We start from the raw sequence: 16,235 nt of genomic DNA, 5'->3' as shown, positions 1-16,235 counted from the left end.
CAAGGACACTTCGACATGTAACACGGACGAACCGGGATTCGAACTGGGATCCCTTGATCCCAAGACGAGCGCTCTACCTCCTGAGCTACTGCCGCCCCATATGACAATAAACACTTGGAATTGAGTATAATTTAAAAAAAAGACCCATCACACAAACATCGATATCACTCTGAAACAAGATACTGGGAAAATATTTAGCCGGAGTAGCTCACCGAAGTCGTTGTGTTCAATAATAATGTGCAACCATGGTCCTCTTATATCCGTGAATGTAGTAAATCCAGGAGAGTAAAATATTTACAAATACAGTACAGAATAGTAAAATACTGTTTACTCTATGCCGTAGTTCTACCGAACATGCTATTCACATTCATCTTTTTCAGGCAATTGCAGGCTTTGTTTTGTCCCTTTAGCCTATGCAACGCCTGTAAATGATAAAAAAGGATCCGCCCCCTTTACCTCCGAATAACTTTAGCCAATAGTGATCGATTCAACTGATGATTGACTCATCTTTTTCGGCCAATTGCAGGCTTTGTTTTGCCCCTTTAGCCTATGCGAGCCTGTAAATGATAAAAAGGATCCGCCCCCTTTACCTCCGAATAACTTTAGCCAATAGTGATCGATTCAAATGATGATTGACACATTGGTTAGCCAATGAAACGCCGGTATATAAATCCCAGCATACACCGCGGACTACTTCGCGTTCAGGGGAAAATCTAGTCGGCGGCTGCTTTTGCATTAGTTGCAAGACTTTGCGACTTAATATTGATCCATATATAAGGCACACTGTATTATAAGGCGCATGGTCAGGTTTTGAAAAAAATTAAGACTTTTAGGTGCGCCTTATAGTGCAGAAAATACGGTAATCACAAAAAAAAACGCTGTTGCAAAGTATTAGGGATTGATAATCAGAATATATAACAGAAGAACACTTTAAAATTAAGTTTATTATAAATCTATTCATAACATTCAATGCATATATATGACATCGCTGTTTTCCGTCTGCCATCAGTATGTACCTGTATTTACTCATCTTCATTCATGCAATGTTTGCTTTGCGTAGTTTTGCTACAAGCCACGTGACCTCCTCTTTCCACGATGCTTTTAATGTACGTTTACGTGTTGTAGCGTCATAAATTTTGTTAGCTTCTTTTGGGGCTGAGGTTTTGGCTTGATTCCTAACCCCTTATCCAATTTTCTTGCGTTCTCTGTGAGTCTACTTTGGAAAATTATATGCAAATGCATGACCTCATAACGTTCGGGAAAGTCCGGAAGCACAAAGGCATTCGATGCAGGCTTCTGATTGGCTGTCAAGTATGCAAATTGCCAAACGAACTTCTGAAATTTCCAAACCGAACAAAGATTTCAAAATCGGAATAAAGCAAAGGTTTGATTTGAAAAAAAAATAATAAGGCAATAAGAAATAAAAACTAATGATTTTTTTTTACGAGAAAAAGTTGTCGGCCACCCGAGCAGACGTTGTGTAAGTTGCAGGCCCGACGTAAAAAATGCACGCCCCAGGCGTCCAGCCAGACGTTATTTCGAACACTGATATAAATAAATATATACACTATATATATATATATATATATATATATATATATATATATATATATATATATATATACCAATAGGCTGCACGCGATAATCAACAATGTTAAAATCATATTTTTACGTAAACATCGCACTGAGGAAGATATATGGCAAATTTAATAAATACATAAAAGATGAAAGTAAAAAACTGAAAAATGCACTTAAAATAGGCAGCATGTCTGTTTTTATACTTGAAAAGTGTTGTAATTTTCAAATGTGCCTATATCTTTATTTTATTTACTGAGTTTGTGCAGCGCAGATGCGAAGTGGCCCTGGATTATCAAAACACATGCTAAATCCAATATTTAAGAAACCCTTACATGCCACATGCCCACAATAAGTTCAACCCCCACTTTAAAAAAAAAAAACAACCCCCACCATGTCAGATTAACACCACCCTTATCCTTGGCAGCCGCCAGGAAAACCCAGGAAAGGATTAATGTCACAAAAATGTACAATATTGTAGGACAGTACTGAAGGGTGTTTCCACTATCTGATCAAGGTGTTAGAACACATTTCAGCGCCTCAGCCCAACAAGTGTCTGTCCCAACTTGTCAAAATACTACCTCCACTAGCCCTGTAGAAAATACCTTCATAGTTACTAGTCTGAACAACAGGCTAGAAGATCTTGGTTCAAAAGTCATGAAGTGCTTCAGGAAGCATATAATGTAAAACCCCGTCAAACCCCCCTCCGCCAGCCTCACCCAGCTGGAAATCAGAAAGAGCACCACTTCCTTGCACTTCCTGAATCCCTCCTGTCTCAACACCATCATCGCACACTGGGGAACAACACTAGCTGACCAACAGACTAAAGGGCAATATGATCTACAACTGGCCCCTTCTCCATCACCTTCAGCACTGCCTTTCCCCAGGGCTGTGTTCCAAGCCCTCTTCTGTTCAGGTTACTGACCTAGAACTGCTCAGGAAAATTCCTCAGATGTATGGCAAGACAGATGACATACTAGATTGAGTTCAGTTAAAGAGAGGAGGTATAAATTGTGGTGAAGAATAATGAAATTATGGTGATTTCAATAACAGTCAACATTGCCTTGCAATCCTGAATACCAGAGGATGGGTAGTAAAAGTACTCCATCTGGAAACTACTCGGAAAACACTTAGGTCAAAATAAGTTCAATAGGTTTAAAATTGGGCCCATCCCCAACTTAAAATTAAACAATTTAGAAAAAAAACATCTCAAAATGTGTGTGTTTATTGTAGGTCAACGTATCAAAATGATTTTACCCAGAGGGTTGCTTTCCCTAAAAAAAAATTATATTAATATGCAAATATTCTAAAAATAATATTCACTTTCATTTTTTTTACAAAATAAGATGACAGAGTAAGAGTTAAGTAAAATAAATTATTAAGTATGAAGTATGATATTAAACAATAGAATAAAACGCATATGCCGTAGTTACTTACCAGGGAAATGCAACTAATTAACATGTTTTAGATTTTCTTTGCAAACAATAGAAAAATTGGGACATAAGATAGTCAACAGCCACAGAGGGTGTGATTTTATTTAAAATAAGCGCAAAAGTGGGGTGATTATTTTTGAAAGAAAAAAAAAAGAATCATTAAGTAAACGCAACAAAACCTGGCACTTTTGGGGATAAATAAGCATTGTATATTTCATCTAAAATGAAATAGAAACATTTCAAAATTATTTTTGACAACAATGATTGGCATTTTTTTTACACTTTGAACACTGAAAAAAATGGGTCTCTTTGTTTGAAATATCCCCCTGACCGTTCGGGATAGAAATTTTAAATTCAAAATCACATTTTGTCTACATCAGAACCTACAGTATCTTAGTAAGTCACACAATTTATTTTTAATGTGTGTTATCGTTTCTGTTTATCCAAACAAGCTGTTTCGGGGTCGTAATAAAAGTAATGGTTTCAGCCTGTTGCTGAAAATTAGCTTATACCATGACAAATAATGAGGAATATTTTCTTGTACTTTATTGTGCAAATAAGTGAGAATCGTTTATTTGAAGGTTTAGTTTTTTTACACTGTAATTTGAAAAGAATTCAATAATTCAAATAAAAAACCTTTTGATAATACGATTCCAAGAGTTATCATGAAAATGATTAACAGATCAACTGAATGTTTGTTGCAGCCCTACAAAAGGTTTATATATATAAATGTTTGAGCTGGAACAAGGCTTCAGAGTAACATTTGTCCAAAATAAAAAGTCCTTTAATGCTTCTTGTCATCTTTCCAAAGTTATCCTTTGAGGCTGGAGGCAGCAGAAGTTGTGCCTGCTCCACAGTTGCGTGTCGCACAAAGATCTCTCTTGTTTTTCCCCGCTAACAAATGTCACAAATGATGTCATTACTTCAGAGGAGGATTTAAAATGGATTATCTAAAAGCAGATCTAATAGAGAAGACAGTGTCTTTCTCACATATAATTTTATATCAGCGGACATTGGTCAAATTAAGGACACCAATGGTTGACCAAATTACACAAAAGCAGATGTTGAGCCTGGATTTGCAACAACCGGTCATGTTATCCAACAAGCTTTTAAAAGCCTTCCAGTAGCAAAATAACAAAAACAAGAGGATTAGTTCGCCGTCCCAAAAATCCCCTTCGATAATAAAATAAAGCCACACAAAAGAGAACAAAAAATGGGAACATTCGACTTGATCCAAGCTCTAAATTATACATTACATAGAGTATGACATCTATACTAATATGGTATGGATGGAGAATTTCCTTGTGCTGCATCAATGTCAAATTCCTAATAACAACATCTCCGTTGTGTTTAGGCACTAATAAATTTAGGTCCAGAACCCAAGGGCAGGTAAGGGTACTCTAGAATGCAAGGGTCTGCCATAATGGATAAGAAAAAATAGCTAATCCATAAAGTCACCAGGGCCAGTAAACCATTGAAAACTCTGCACCGGGTATGTCAAAAGAAAATATGTGATGCTTACATACAAGATTAAAGTGGCATAACAAAAGAACCAAAGCAAACAAGCATTGTGAATCAAATATGTTCAGTCCATTGCTTTGTGATGGAGCGCATTACAGAAGATGCACACTGCTGGATTATCGTTAGTGAAGGTCAGGCACGATTAAATCATTTTGCCTGAACTGTTTTTTGGAGTTCCAATGAGAATAAGAAAACATGAGCTTGTAGATTAATTAAATACATGAAATAATCCCAGAAAATGTGCATTAGTACCAAAGAGAGTATATTAATTTAATTTCACCATTTCACCAGCATACAACGAGTCAACAAACAAAGCTTCAGTAGATAATAATGTACTTACCCTGTGTTAATAGAGATTATTTCAATGAGAGGGTTTTTCCGAATCTTGGGCAGATCCAATCTAGCTCCTCCTAGTCTCCGTCCTCCATCTTTCTTCTGGCCCAAAAGACGGACCGAGTGACCTGAATTCAAGAATTGACAATTAAGATGTGCACAGCTGAAAACTGCAAACTGTTAAAATTTGCGTGGTCAAATTTGACCAGTTTAAGTTGCATTACGACATGCCAAATTAATGATTGAAATGGACATTCACTGAGGAAATATACAGTAATAGAAATCTCATCACCTGAAACATTTACTCGGCACAATAAATCCCTGATATCACATATGTCAAAGCCCGCAAACCAAATCAGGCCCGCGAGAAGGGTTTTTCGGCCCCTGAGATGATCTTGATTAATTATTGCATAATTCACTTAATTAAAGAAATGTGTATAGTTGTATTTATATGATCAAATTAAAATATACGCGTTAGCTTTTTAGTAGGTGTAATTAGGTTCACTAGACTATCTGTATCATTTAAACCATTTTAACATTCGATCAGTCCTACTCTTGACATTCAGCTTTGGGCTTGTATCTTAATTTTTTATTTGGCCCTTGCATCCATTTGACTTAGACAATGTTGCCCTATATGTAGGAGGTTTTGGGGCTCCCTATAGGGTAAATTGTACAGTATGAGGTTTTCAATGAAGTACAAAAACATCTCATGATTCTCTCCCAAAAAATACAGTCAAGAAATATGTTAGAGAAACATAACATAAGTAAAATACGATGCTCCCGAATAAAAGTTCTCATATTAATGTGTTAATTTCAAATGCCATTTTGGTATTCTATTCTTTGTCAGTTTTAGAAAAAAATAACCCCTAAATTCGAATCCCTGAACCACTGGGGTCTGAGGAGCACCATATTTTGTGGTGTGTCTTGAGCAAGCACAGCCTAGTGAAGTCCATCCCTCTCCAGGCCAACACAAGTTTCCACCCGGTCCCAAACTGGGGACCTTTACATAACCTAAATTATTAAGTCAAAAGGCTCAACTGTAGTAAGTAGGCTTGATAGTTTTAACATGTAAACGTTGGCCAAAGTCACTTGGCAGTGCTCCTGTTTTACAATTTCATCCATGCTGTGCACACATTGACCCCTTAAGTCAAAGCCTGTATTGCAATGCTGCCTCAGTCAAAACAAGATGACATCAAGATATTGTTTTTCAGAAGCCTTGGTTTGGATTTATTTAATCTAATTTTTGGTCCAAACAGAAATGTTACTTTTGATCATTTGACAGAAAAATTGCCATTGCTGAGAATTCTATGGACCCTTAATTTTAAGTTAAAGATGTATATTTTAGATATGTTTATGAAATGTAGATCAGTTTCCCTTGCCAAAATATTATAAGACAAAAAATAAACTGAGTGTCAATTAAACTCCTTAACAGCAGATGGCTATAATGTTCTGCAACTGTTGACGCCCGCCATTTCACACCGCCGAAAAAGGCCAGGAGAGTGGGTTTACAATTTTTTCTCCCCAGTTTTGCGTGGCAAGGTGCCAGCATATGAGAGCATGAGAGCGTCAAAACTGAAGCGGGATTTCGAAACAAAACACCACTCTCAAAAATAAACCCTTCAGAAGACAAATTAAAGACCTGAGGACCTCACAAAAGCAGCTTTTGTAACTTACATTTTATTGTGCTCTTTTTTGAAAATATAACAAACAAAAGACAAAAAAGTTGGGAAGGGGGAAAGAAAAATAACAAAAATAACAAAAACAAAACAGCATTTCAGTGTTAGGGGGAAAATACCATGAACAAGTCATTATATTCCTAGTCCAGTCTTTGTTGTTCGAAGGTGATCTCCATTACAAATAATTCCTTCACAGTGCATGCCCACTGCCCCACAGGGGGAGCTCTTGTTTGTAGCATAATCTTGTTTTTACTTTTGTGCTGTCATTAGAATTTTTACCAGGTACTCTTTTTTTCTGTAATATTTCTTCTGTCACCAAATACAGCACCTTGAATGTTTTGGATCCTGTATCCCCCCATAATTTGTCCCAGTAATCCTGTATTCCAAAATGGATGCATGTGGTCAACGTATACCGCTCCATATGCTCTCCGGCATGGTTGTTGAAGCCCCAAAAAACCTTTCTTGTTTTAAAGGTAATAAAACGTTCTTCCAGTTGAAGGGTCTCACTACACAATTCAATTGAATTTCACTTTTTGTTTCATTTATTTTGTTTTGAGATTTGAAAAAAAAAAAAAAACGCTAAAGAGAAAATTGATCTCGTCCCCTCAAAGTGTAGTTTTGATTGATTGCATTCATTAAGTGATGTTTCTCAACTAAACATACATATTTTCAGTTTATTTGGAATAAATCTCAGTAAATGCACTTTCATGCCATGTTTCTGCATTTTGAGGCACTTAAAAATGGCTGACGCTACTGAAATGAAGCATATTGGTTTTCATAGAGAATGCAGTTAATAGGACATTAAAGGAAAAGTTATTACTCAAAGCCATTTTGGTTTTGTTGCCTTTTTTTTAAACAAAACAAAAACTGACCTATTTTACCCTCTCTGGTTTAAACTGCACGATCCTTTTATTCAAAAAATGTTAGAAGTGGAGGTTTTTTTCTTATTAAATATTGATGACTTACCAAGCAACCTACAAAAGTTGTTCTATTCAACTAGTCGTAAAAATGTAAGTATATTTTATGAAAATGAGTGTATTCTGCCCGAAGCGTGACACTAATCTACAGGGGAAAAAAAATACAAAGTTATCTCGAAAGAGGACCAAATGAAAACTCGTAACCGAGTCAAATCAACAAACGCGAGTGATGTCGAACCTCTATTGTGTCGAAATGAGATGCTGCGGCCTCCTCTCTTGCGCAAACTAATGGCCTTCTAGAAAAATGTGTGAGAGATGGAGGCGCTGAGGGATGGAATTGACTGGCTGTTGCCATCCGCTTTACATGAGTCTCCAGGGAAGGTGGGCTCAGGGCAGGAAGCATGGCTATCATTGGTAGATAAAAATTACTATCTGCCACCGAGGAGGACAAAGAGCCAATCACTGAGGCGTGACTGGTTGTAATATCCTCAGTACAAGCAAGGAAATGAGAAAATTCCGTTTGGGGGAAAAAAGGACTGGGTGCCGTTTGGTTTTCTTCTAGCTAGCTACTGCATCTGTTTCAGCTTTTTGTGTGTTTATGTTTGGAGCCGTGTGTTTTGATCAGTTCTATAACCTCTTAAGTCAGTTCATCAACAAATTAGACACAAACAAATATCAGTAAAAACTAAAGAGGTTGTAACAATTCAGCATTTGGACTTGAACTCTTATTTGTATTATGTACAGTAACAAAATTTAATCGGCAAGTCTTTAATTATAAAAAGATTTGCAAAATAAGTTTTTTGAACACTCGATTATCCATTCCAATACCTTTTGGATTATAACTGAATATGGGTGGCCATTAATGAAGTCATTTATTGTGAAAGTACACACGCACACAATATATATATATATATATATATATATATATATATATACAGTGAAGCAAATAAGTATTTCAACACCCTGCTATTTTACTATTTCTCCCATTTAGAAATCATAGGAGTGGTCTGAATTTTTCATCGTAAGTGCATGTCCACTGTGAGGGAGATAAACTAAAAAGAAAAATTCAGAAATCACAATGCACGATTGTTTAAAGATATATTTGCGTGATATAGCTGCAAATAAGTTTGCGAACACTTGCGTAGCATCTAGAATTCTGACCCTGAAAGACCTGTTAGTGCGCCCATTATAAGTTCACTTGCACTCCATGTATCATCCTGAATCAAAAGCACCTATTTGAGGTCGTTAGCTGTGCAAAGACACCTGTCCACCCCATAAGTAAGACTTGAACTTGTAACATGGCGTAGACAAAGACAACAGAGACAAAGCGCGCGCACACACGCACGCGCACACGCATGCGCATGCACGCACGCACACACACACGCACACACGCACACACACACACATTTTTTGCGGTTTTATGTGGTTGAATATTTTGACCAAATGATTTCACCTTGGAAATTAATGATTAAAGGTGTTTACACATTTTTGGGGGGTTAAGCCAGTCCCCGAAAAAAAAATCTGAATTTTAGTTTGAATTTACCCTTTTTCATGATGCAGGAATGGTAACAAAAAAATGTTTTTAGTTTTACTCAGTTAGTGATCCAACTGAAAAAAATATCAATAGGTTAACTAACAATATGAATAGTAGTTTTACGAATCTAATATCATTTCAAGGTATTAACTTATGTTGCACAGGTCGATTCAAGATTAAACTTTTTTTTTTTTAATCTCAGAGTTCAGTGGGCCAAATTGCTCTGCTGGGAAACCCTATATACATTCTATTTACACACCAAAAACCATATTCTTTACGCTCCATAACTGCCTTAGTCTTACTGACCCTTCAATTGTCCCCGCTTTCTCTCCTTTGTTCACATCTCTATAAATATGGCTTGACGTAATCCATCCCCTCATAAATGCCTCCTATAACATGTTGGTGAAAATGGAAAGAAAGGATAGATAGGAGAAGATAAATTCCTCCGAGAGGAAAGCTGTATACGATGGCCAGATAGATGGTTGGATCACAGCGGTAGGGGCTAAAAGGATGACCTTGTGGCCTATGGCTGAGGTCTCATAAGTGGTTGCTCCCCAGTTTGATTGGAAGGCATCAGCAGGGTGGAGAATATTGGAAATAACGGACAAAGGTTGCGGATGAAGAGGAGAAAAGGGCTTTTGTGTTTATCAGTCATTCGGTCAACATTACAGAATGTATCAAATGGTGTTAATATTGTATGCTAAATTCTCTATGGCTAGAAATTACATCTAAGTATACATGAAAAACATTCAGAGAAAAAAACCTGCTTTTGAAAGGAACAAAAAAAACCTTCATATCATCATTTTATATCGTCACTACCAGGTAAGAGGTCACCTGGCAGCAGGAGAATGTATTTACAATATCATTCAGGATTCAATTTTAAATCAGCGTGAACAGGTCACGTTTGTTTCTGCCCCTGAAGTATTTTTTTTTTCACTTAAGCTTGATTTTCTTTTTTTAGCAAGGGAGGATAACTGTTTGTTTATACTGGTGAAATATGGAGCGAGGGGGTCATATAGATGCTATTTAGCCTTTGGTCTGCGGCTAAATAGATGCATTAGCCCATCTAACCTTGTGCGCCCTGATTTCTAGCATACAAACACTTACAGACTAAGTACAAACGGTTTTCAAAGATAGACATCAGTATAGCAAATGAAATGGAATACCAAGAGAAAAATTGAAATAACCCTTTGTAGTTATGGAACTGATGTTCAGTATTGTTATTAAACGTTGGTGAACAAGAATAATAATATGAAAACATTCTCTGCATTGGAGAAAAAATATCTTGTGAACAAAGATTTGAATTATTGACACTAAACAATCAATTCTAAAATGGTAAAGTAATCCTTTACTATATTGTGGTTTACTTTTTCACGGTTTCACGACTTCGCAGATTAAGTGTACATTGTGTTCTGCATTTTGATTGGCAGTCGGTACCCCGCTTATTTTTATTTGATGGTACGGTAGATATTTGTAGAAAATAAATAAAATATTTAACATTTATAAAGTGCTTTTATTTGTTAAATAAATGTTTGAACCTGTAAGTATGGTTTGTTCTCTGGTTTGTTTTTTGTTTTCTTTTGTATAATAGTAAAAAAAAAAAAAGGTTCTACTTCACTAATTTCAAAAATAACGGGTTCTTTTTGGAACCTGACCATTGTCGCTCCCCCATACCCCAAAATAAATAAGGGATTACAGTGGGACCTCGGTTATCGCGGTTAATGGGGACCAAAACCACCCGCGAAAAGTTAAAATCTGCGAAGTAGTGACGCCCCTTCAAAAATGCTTAAAATTGTTTTTGTTTTTGTTGTTTAATTATTTTATTCTATTATTTTTAGTTTTTAGACCTGCGAAGCTCTGAACCCGCGGACGTGGAACCACGAAGTAGCGACCCCCCTTCAAAAATGCTTAAATATATATATATATATATATATATATATATATATATATACATATATATATATACTTTTTTTTTTTTAGACCTGCGAAGCTCTGAACCCGCGAACATGGAACCACGAAGTAGTGACGCCCCTTCAAAATTGCTATATATATATATATATATATATATATATATATATATATACCGTATTTTCCGCACTATAGGGCGCACCGGGTTATAGGGCGCACCCCCAAAAAATAGTTTTTGGTCCTATATCTTCCATAGATAAGGCGCACCGGATTATAAGGCGCTACAATGGGAACGTGGACAAAACAGTCGGATGGTTCAGTCCAACTTATTACCCCCTTAACATTCCCAAAGCTTGCAAAGAAGCAAATACGTGTCGTAGACACGTGCGGATGCGGTGTCCGTACGATGTCACTTAAATGCGTCATTTCAAATATCATTCGGAAGGATCAAGTCTTGGGATTCAAGAAATGCCAAACATTTCTATGTTTCTATTTTCTTTTTCACTCGCAACTTTACTGTGCATATGACAATTAACACTTGGAATTGAGTTTAATTCACTCAACTCATCACAGCAACATCAAGATCGTTCTAAAACAAGATACCGGGAAAACATAAAGCCGCATAACTCACCTAAGTTCTCACGTTCAATAATGATACGCAATCATGGTCTTCTTACAACCGTTAGTGAAGTAAATCCAGGAGAGTAAATTATTTGCAAATACAGACTGATAAAACATGTTTCTCTATGGTGTACTTTAGCAAGCTTGCTAAGCTTGCTACGCCATTGCTAAACTCGGCCAATTGCAAGATTTGTTTTGGTCATCTAGCCTATTGGAGGCTCTGAATAATTTCAGCCAATAGCGATCGATTTAACGGATGATTGACACATCTTTTTCGGCCAATTGCAGGGTTTGGTTTGGCCATCTATCCAATCCGAGGCTCCGAATAACTTCAGCCAATAGTGATCGATTCAAATGATGATTGACACATTGGTTAGCCAATGAAACGCCGGTATATAAATCCCAGCATACACCGCGGACTTGCTACGCCATTGTTAAACTCGGCCGATTGGAGGGTTTGTTTTGGCTCCGAATAACTTCAGCCAATAGTGATCGATTCAAATGATGATTGACACATTGGTTAGCCAATGAAACGCCGGTATATAAATCCCAGCATACACCGCGGACTTGCTACGCCATTGTTAAACTCGGCCGATTGGAGGGTTTGTTTTGGCTCCGAATAACTTCAGCCAATAGTGATCGATTCAAATGATGATTGACACATTGGTTAGCCAATGAAACGCCGGTATATAAATCCCAGCATACACCGCGGACTTGCTACGCCATTGTTAAACTCGGCCGATTGGAGGGTTTGTTTTGGGCATCTAGCCAATCCGAGGCTCCGAATAACTTCAGCCAATAGTGATCGATTCAAATGATAATTGACAAATTGGTTAGCCAATGAAACGCCGGTATATAAATCCCAGCATACACCGCGGACGACTTCGCGCTCGGGGGAGAATCTAGTCGGCGGCTGTTGAGTAAGTTGCGAGACCTTGCGAATTTAATATTGAGCCATATATTAGGCGCACTGTGTTATAAGGCGCATGGTCAGCTTTTGAAAAAAAATAAGACTTTTAGGTGCGCCTTATAGTGCGGAAAATACGGTATATATATATATATATATATATATATATTTTTTTTTTTTTTTTATTCTATTATTATTATTTTTTAGGCCCGCGAAGCTCTAAATCTGCGAACGTCAAAGCGCAAAGTAGCGAGGTCCCACTGTAATATATTTAATCCTGAAATCCCCTATGTGTAATATTTGACCACTAGATGGCACTGTTTAGTCTTGTACGAGTGATGGCCAGTGATAGACGGCACAAACATGCCAACGACATGAGTCAGGATTCCATGGTGGAAAAGAAATACAAATTTCTCGACATGTGGTTTTTTTTTAATAAAAATAAATATTGGTATGATAGTTCAAGTATTTTTAGAGAAGAATAAGAATAGAATAGAATAGAATTTACTTTTATTGTCATTCTTTGTAACCATGCACACAGAACGAAATGTCGATACACCTGACCCGTAGAGTTAAACTGTAGCAAGCCGATCCAGCCGCAGGCAAACAGGGCGCCGCCATTTTAGACCCAACTGCTGTGTTGGGAGTCATTAGGTGACCAAACCCCCCAATTCCAACCCTTAATGCCGAGCGCCAAGCAGGGAGGCAATGAGTACCAATGTTGTAATGTTGTATTCAGTGTTTTTTATTACTGGATGAAAGTGTTTTTTTTAATGTACCACTAGGAGGCAATAAATATTACACACTGTCCCTTTAATGACCCAAAAAAGTGAGAAATTATTTTTGTTTTTGTTTTTTTAACAAAGGGAAATTGGATTTTTGGTTGCAGCAATATTATGTGGTTCATTAAGAACTGGAATACCAAGCACAAGTAAAGAATCAAGTCGTTGACCAACATAAACAAGGTGGTTCAAAGTCTTGCAAAACAAAATGATTACGTCAATGGATAATAAATGTGTGAAAGACCTAAAAATCACTTGTAATTTGGTGTATCGGAAGCCTTACATTGGTATATTGTCTGTAAAAACGAAACCAAAAATGTTTTATTAAAAATATGTGTGTCAGCGCGGTGACTAACCTGATTAAACTGCTAAAACTAAAATGTCAAGCATTTAGAAGGAGCTAGGACACTAGTCGTTAATTTGCTAGACGTTTCACGGCCAATTGTCAATCTGCAAACGTTTCACGGTGAAGCCATACCATTCCTAGACAAGACAGCAGTCTACGGAGGGGAACTTCCAACCAAGTCAAGTCAGATTATATGTATAGGGCTATACCAGCTCAGTAGCCTAGATGGTAAGGCGCCCGCTTTGAGACTGGGAGGTCGGTGGTTCGTGCCCCGGCCGAGTCATTCCTAAGACTTAAAAAGTGGTCGGCGGCGCCCTCTGTTGGCTGCGGCTGCATCGGCTCGCTACAACGGGTCAGGTGCAATCGACATTTCGTTCTGTGTACATTGTTACACAGAATGACAATACAAGGAAATTATTATTATTATTATTACACGAAAAGTATCAAAGAGGTCCCAGATTACCATAACAATATCGACTTATCTGAAAAATTTACATGGGGGCAGATAAAAAAAACAAAAAGAGAAAATTACAAAAATTTGAGAAGTTAAATAATGCAAAGTCCAGCTGACAGCAATGACAAACCTCCTTTCTCAAAATCTTACTTGTATTTTGTTATGACATGGCATAACTACTGACATATGGGAACGGAGTGTGAAAATTTACCAATCGTGCATAAATTACTGCTTTAAAGTCTAATGAGAAAGATACTTCAGAAATAGTACACAAGTGTATCAACTGAGCTAGCCGCACTGAAACATATATAAAATCTTTATTTCACTGACAAGTTTTTTCATTGTGTGATAACCAAAAGTTGACTCTAGGTGACGAGAATTGTCATCATTAGTTTGTAAAATTTTGACAGCAGTACATATACTGACTTTAAAAAGAGAATCTTGAAAAAAAAACACTAATGTCTTGCTTTGGATGAGCCCTCTCTTCAAATAATGTAAAGTAATCCCTTGTTTTTTACGGTGTTTGCATTGCAAATAAACCAGAGAAGTATTAACCTTTAATTATTTATGACTTAAGAAAAAATTATTAATTAATTTACAAGCTGAAGTATTTATATAACTGCTATTAGTCCACGATACAGCAAAGGATTACTGTAGTTTTTTTTAAAAGAACTAAAAATAAAGACATTGAAGTACAACTTCATGCAAACCGTGACCGATAAAAGTAAACCTCAAGGCAAATCTACTAAAACTATGAAAACATGTATATATATATGGCAAGGATAGTTGAAATTTAGTTGATACGCTATAATGTTTTGTTTGTATATGTATACTCACAAAGGATATTTGGAGCATTTTGGGAATACTTTCCCAAAATGCTCCAAATATCACATATATTAAACCGTCAGTGTTTGCAAGAAAATCAACAAAGACAACAAAAGTGTAGAAGCAATCTTGTGGCATCAACTGACCTAGCCAACAACACAAATTTGAAAACATAACGTTAAAGTACTGTGTGCGTGCTCAGCAACTCAATCTGAGATAACCGGAGTCATTTACAACAGATAGTAACATAAGCTTTATGGTTCAAGGATTCAGTAAAATTAAACACAGCTTTACTGTGGTGTGGTATTCTTATTGAGTGGCAGTTAGATCCATTTTAAGCTAAGACCCAAACCGAAATGATCGTCTCACGCTTGAAGGAGCCGGATCGTAAAAGCTTTTGTGGAAAAGGGACCCTGCAAGCAATTTTGTGGAAGCAAAGACCTGCGTCTACGATTCATTGGCATGCGCGTTTTAGTTACCATTACAAAAGGCAAATCCCCAGTTTAAAGGTCTCCCGGCCTCTGAGCTGAAGTAACAGCTCTAGATTTATATGAGGTCATAAAGAACAGTAATGATACTAGGGAAATTAGTTTCTGTGGGGGGGTGGAGAGAATGATAGGGGTAGATTCAGGATATGAGAAGCCGAATGAGGAAGAAGAATCAAGGAAACAAATGTTTAAAGACGCTCTGGGAAATATGTAAGAGACTGGCAATCAAGAGTCAAAAAAACTCAAAGAGTGCATGCAGGCAGACAGGCAGTTTAGGGTTGATTAGATTGTAAAATTCAGATGTCCTTAATTAGGACGCTTGCAGTGCAATCGAGACACGCACACACACACACAAGAAAAAGCCAATCTGTTTTACAGTTGTTGCTTTTTAAGAGAACAGCTGCGGGTGCATGGCAGCTCCAGTGGACATCACAATAAACTCTGTGTGACCTTCATTAACAGCAAAGTGGTGTTCTGTTGCTCAGATAGTTTAAATGAATGAACTCATCGCTGAAATGTTAGCCTTTCTTATTTGACAGAGGGGAACATTTAGCAAGCTATAATATAGAAATTTAAATAAAATGGAATGCAATGGAAATGTTTGAGATGGGTTTAATCTGAATATCAAAATGAATATTTGCTAACGTAAATACATTGCAAGGCTGTCCCTACTCATACTGCAGCCTCAGGCTTAAAGGGTAACTGTAGCCTGTGTCAAGCTGCTTAAAAGGACATTGCGCATCATTTAGCAACTCCTAGTGGTCAAAATTGTTATTCATTAAAAAAAAGAACGATATGGATTTAAATAATACACAAAAATACATGGACTATCTTATAAATGTGTATTTTTAAATGTGTGTAATTGAAAAAAAAATAGCTTTTGTTTCACATAAAAAGTGCCTCACATAGAGACAG

The 16,235-nt window shown here is 36.9% G+C and overlaps 1 protein-coding gene across 2 annotated transcripts in view; it reads right to left on the bottom strand.

Moving 5' to 3' along the window:
- The window catches only part of cdkal1 (CDK5 regulatory subunit associated protein 1-like 1), a 381,323-nt gene that overhangs the window by 246,737 nt on the left and 118,351 nt on the right, over nucleotides 1–16,235 (bottom strand). For both annotated transcript variants that reach the window (XM_088326179.1, XM_088326180.1), the window contains one exon: nucleotides 4,870–4,990. In XM_088326179.1, the coding sequence (XP_088182305.1) occupies nucleotides 4,870–4,990 (121 nt within the window). The remainder of the gene's footprint in view (nucleotides 1–4,869; nucleotides 4,991–16,235) is intronic.

This window comes from Urocampus carinirostris, chromosome 2 (assembly GCF_059441175.1).
Source record: "Urocampus carinirostris isolate Australia breed hairy pipefish chromosome 2, RoL_Ucar_1.0, whole genome shotgun sequence".
NCBI classification, from domain to species: Eukaryota; Metazoa; Chordata; class Actinopteri; order Syngnathiformes; family Syngnathidae; genus Urocampus; species Urocampus carinirostris.
This window is presented reverse-complemented; position numbering and strand designations above follow the sequence as displayed.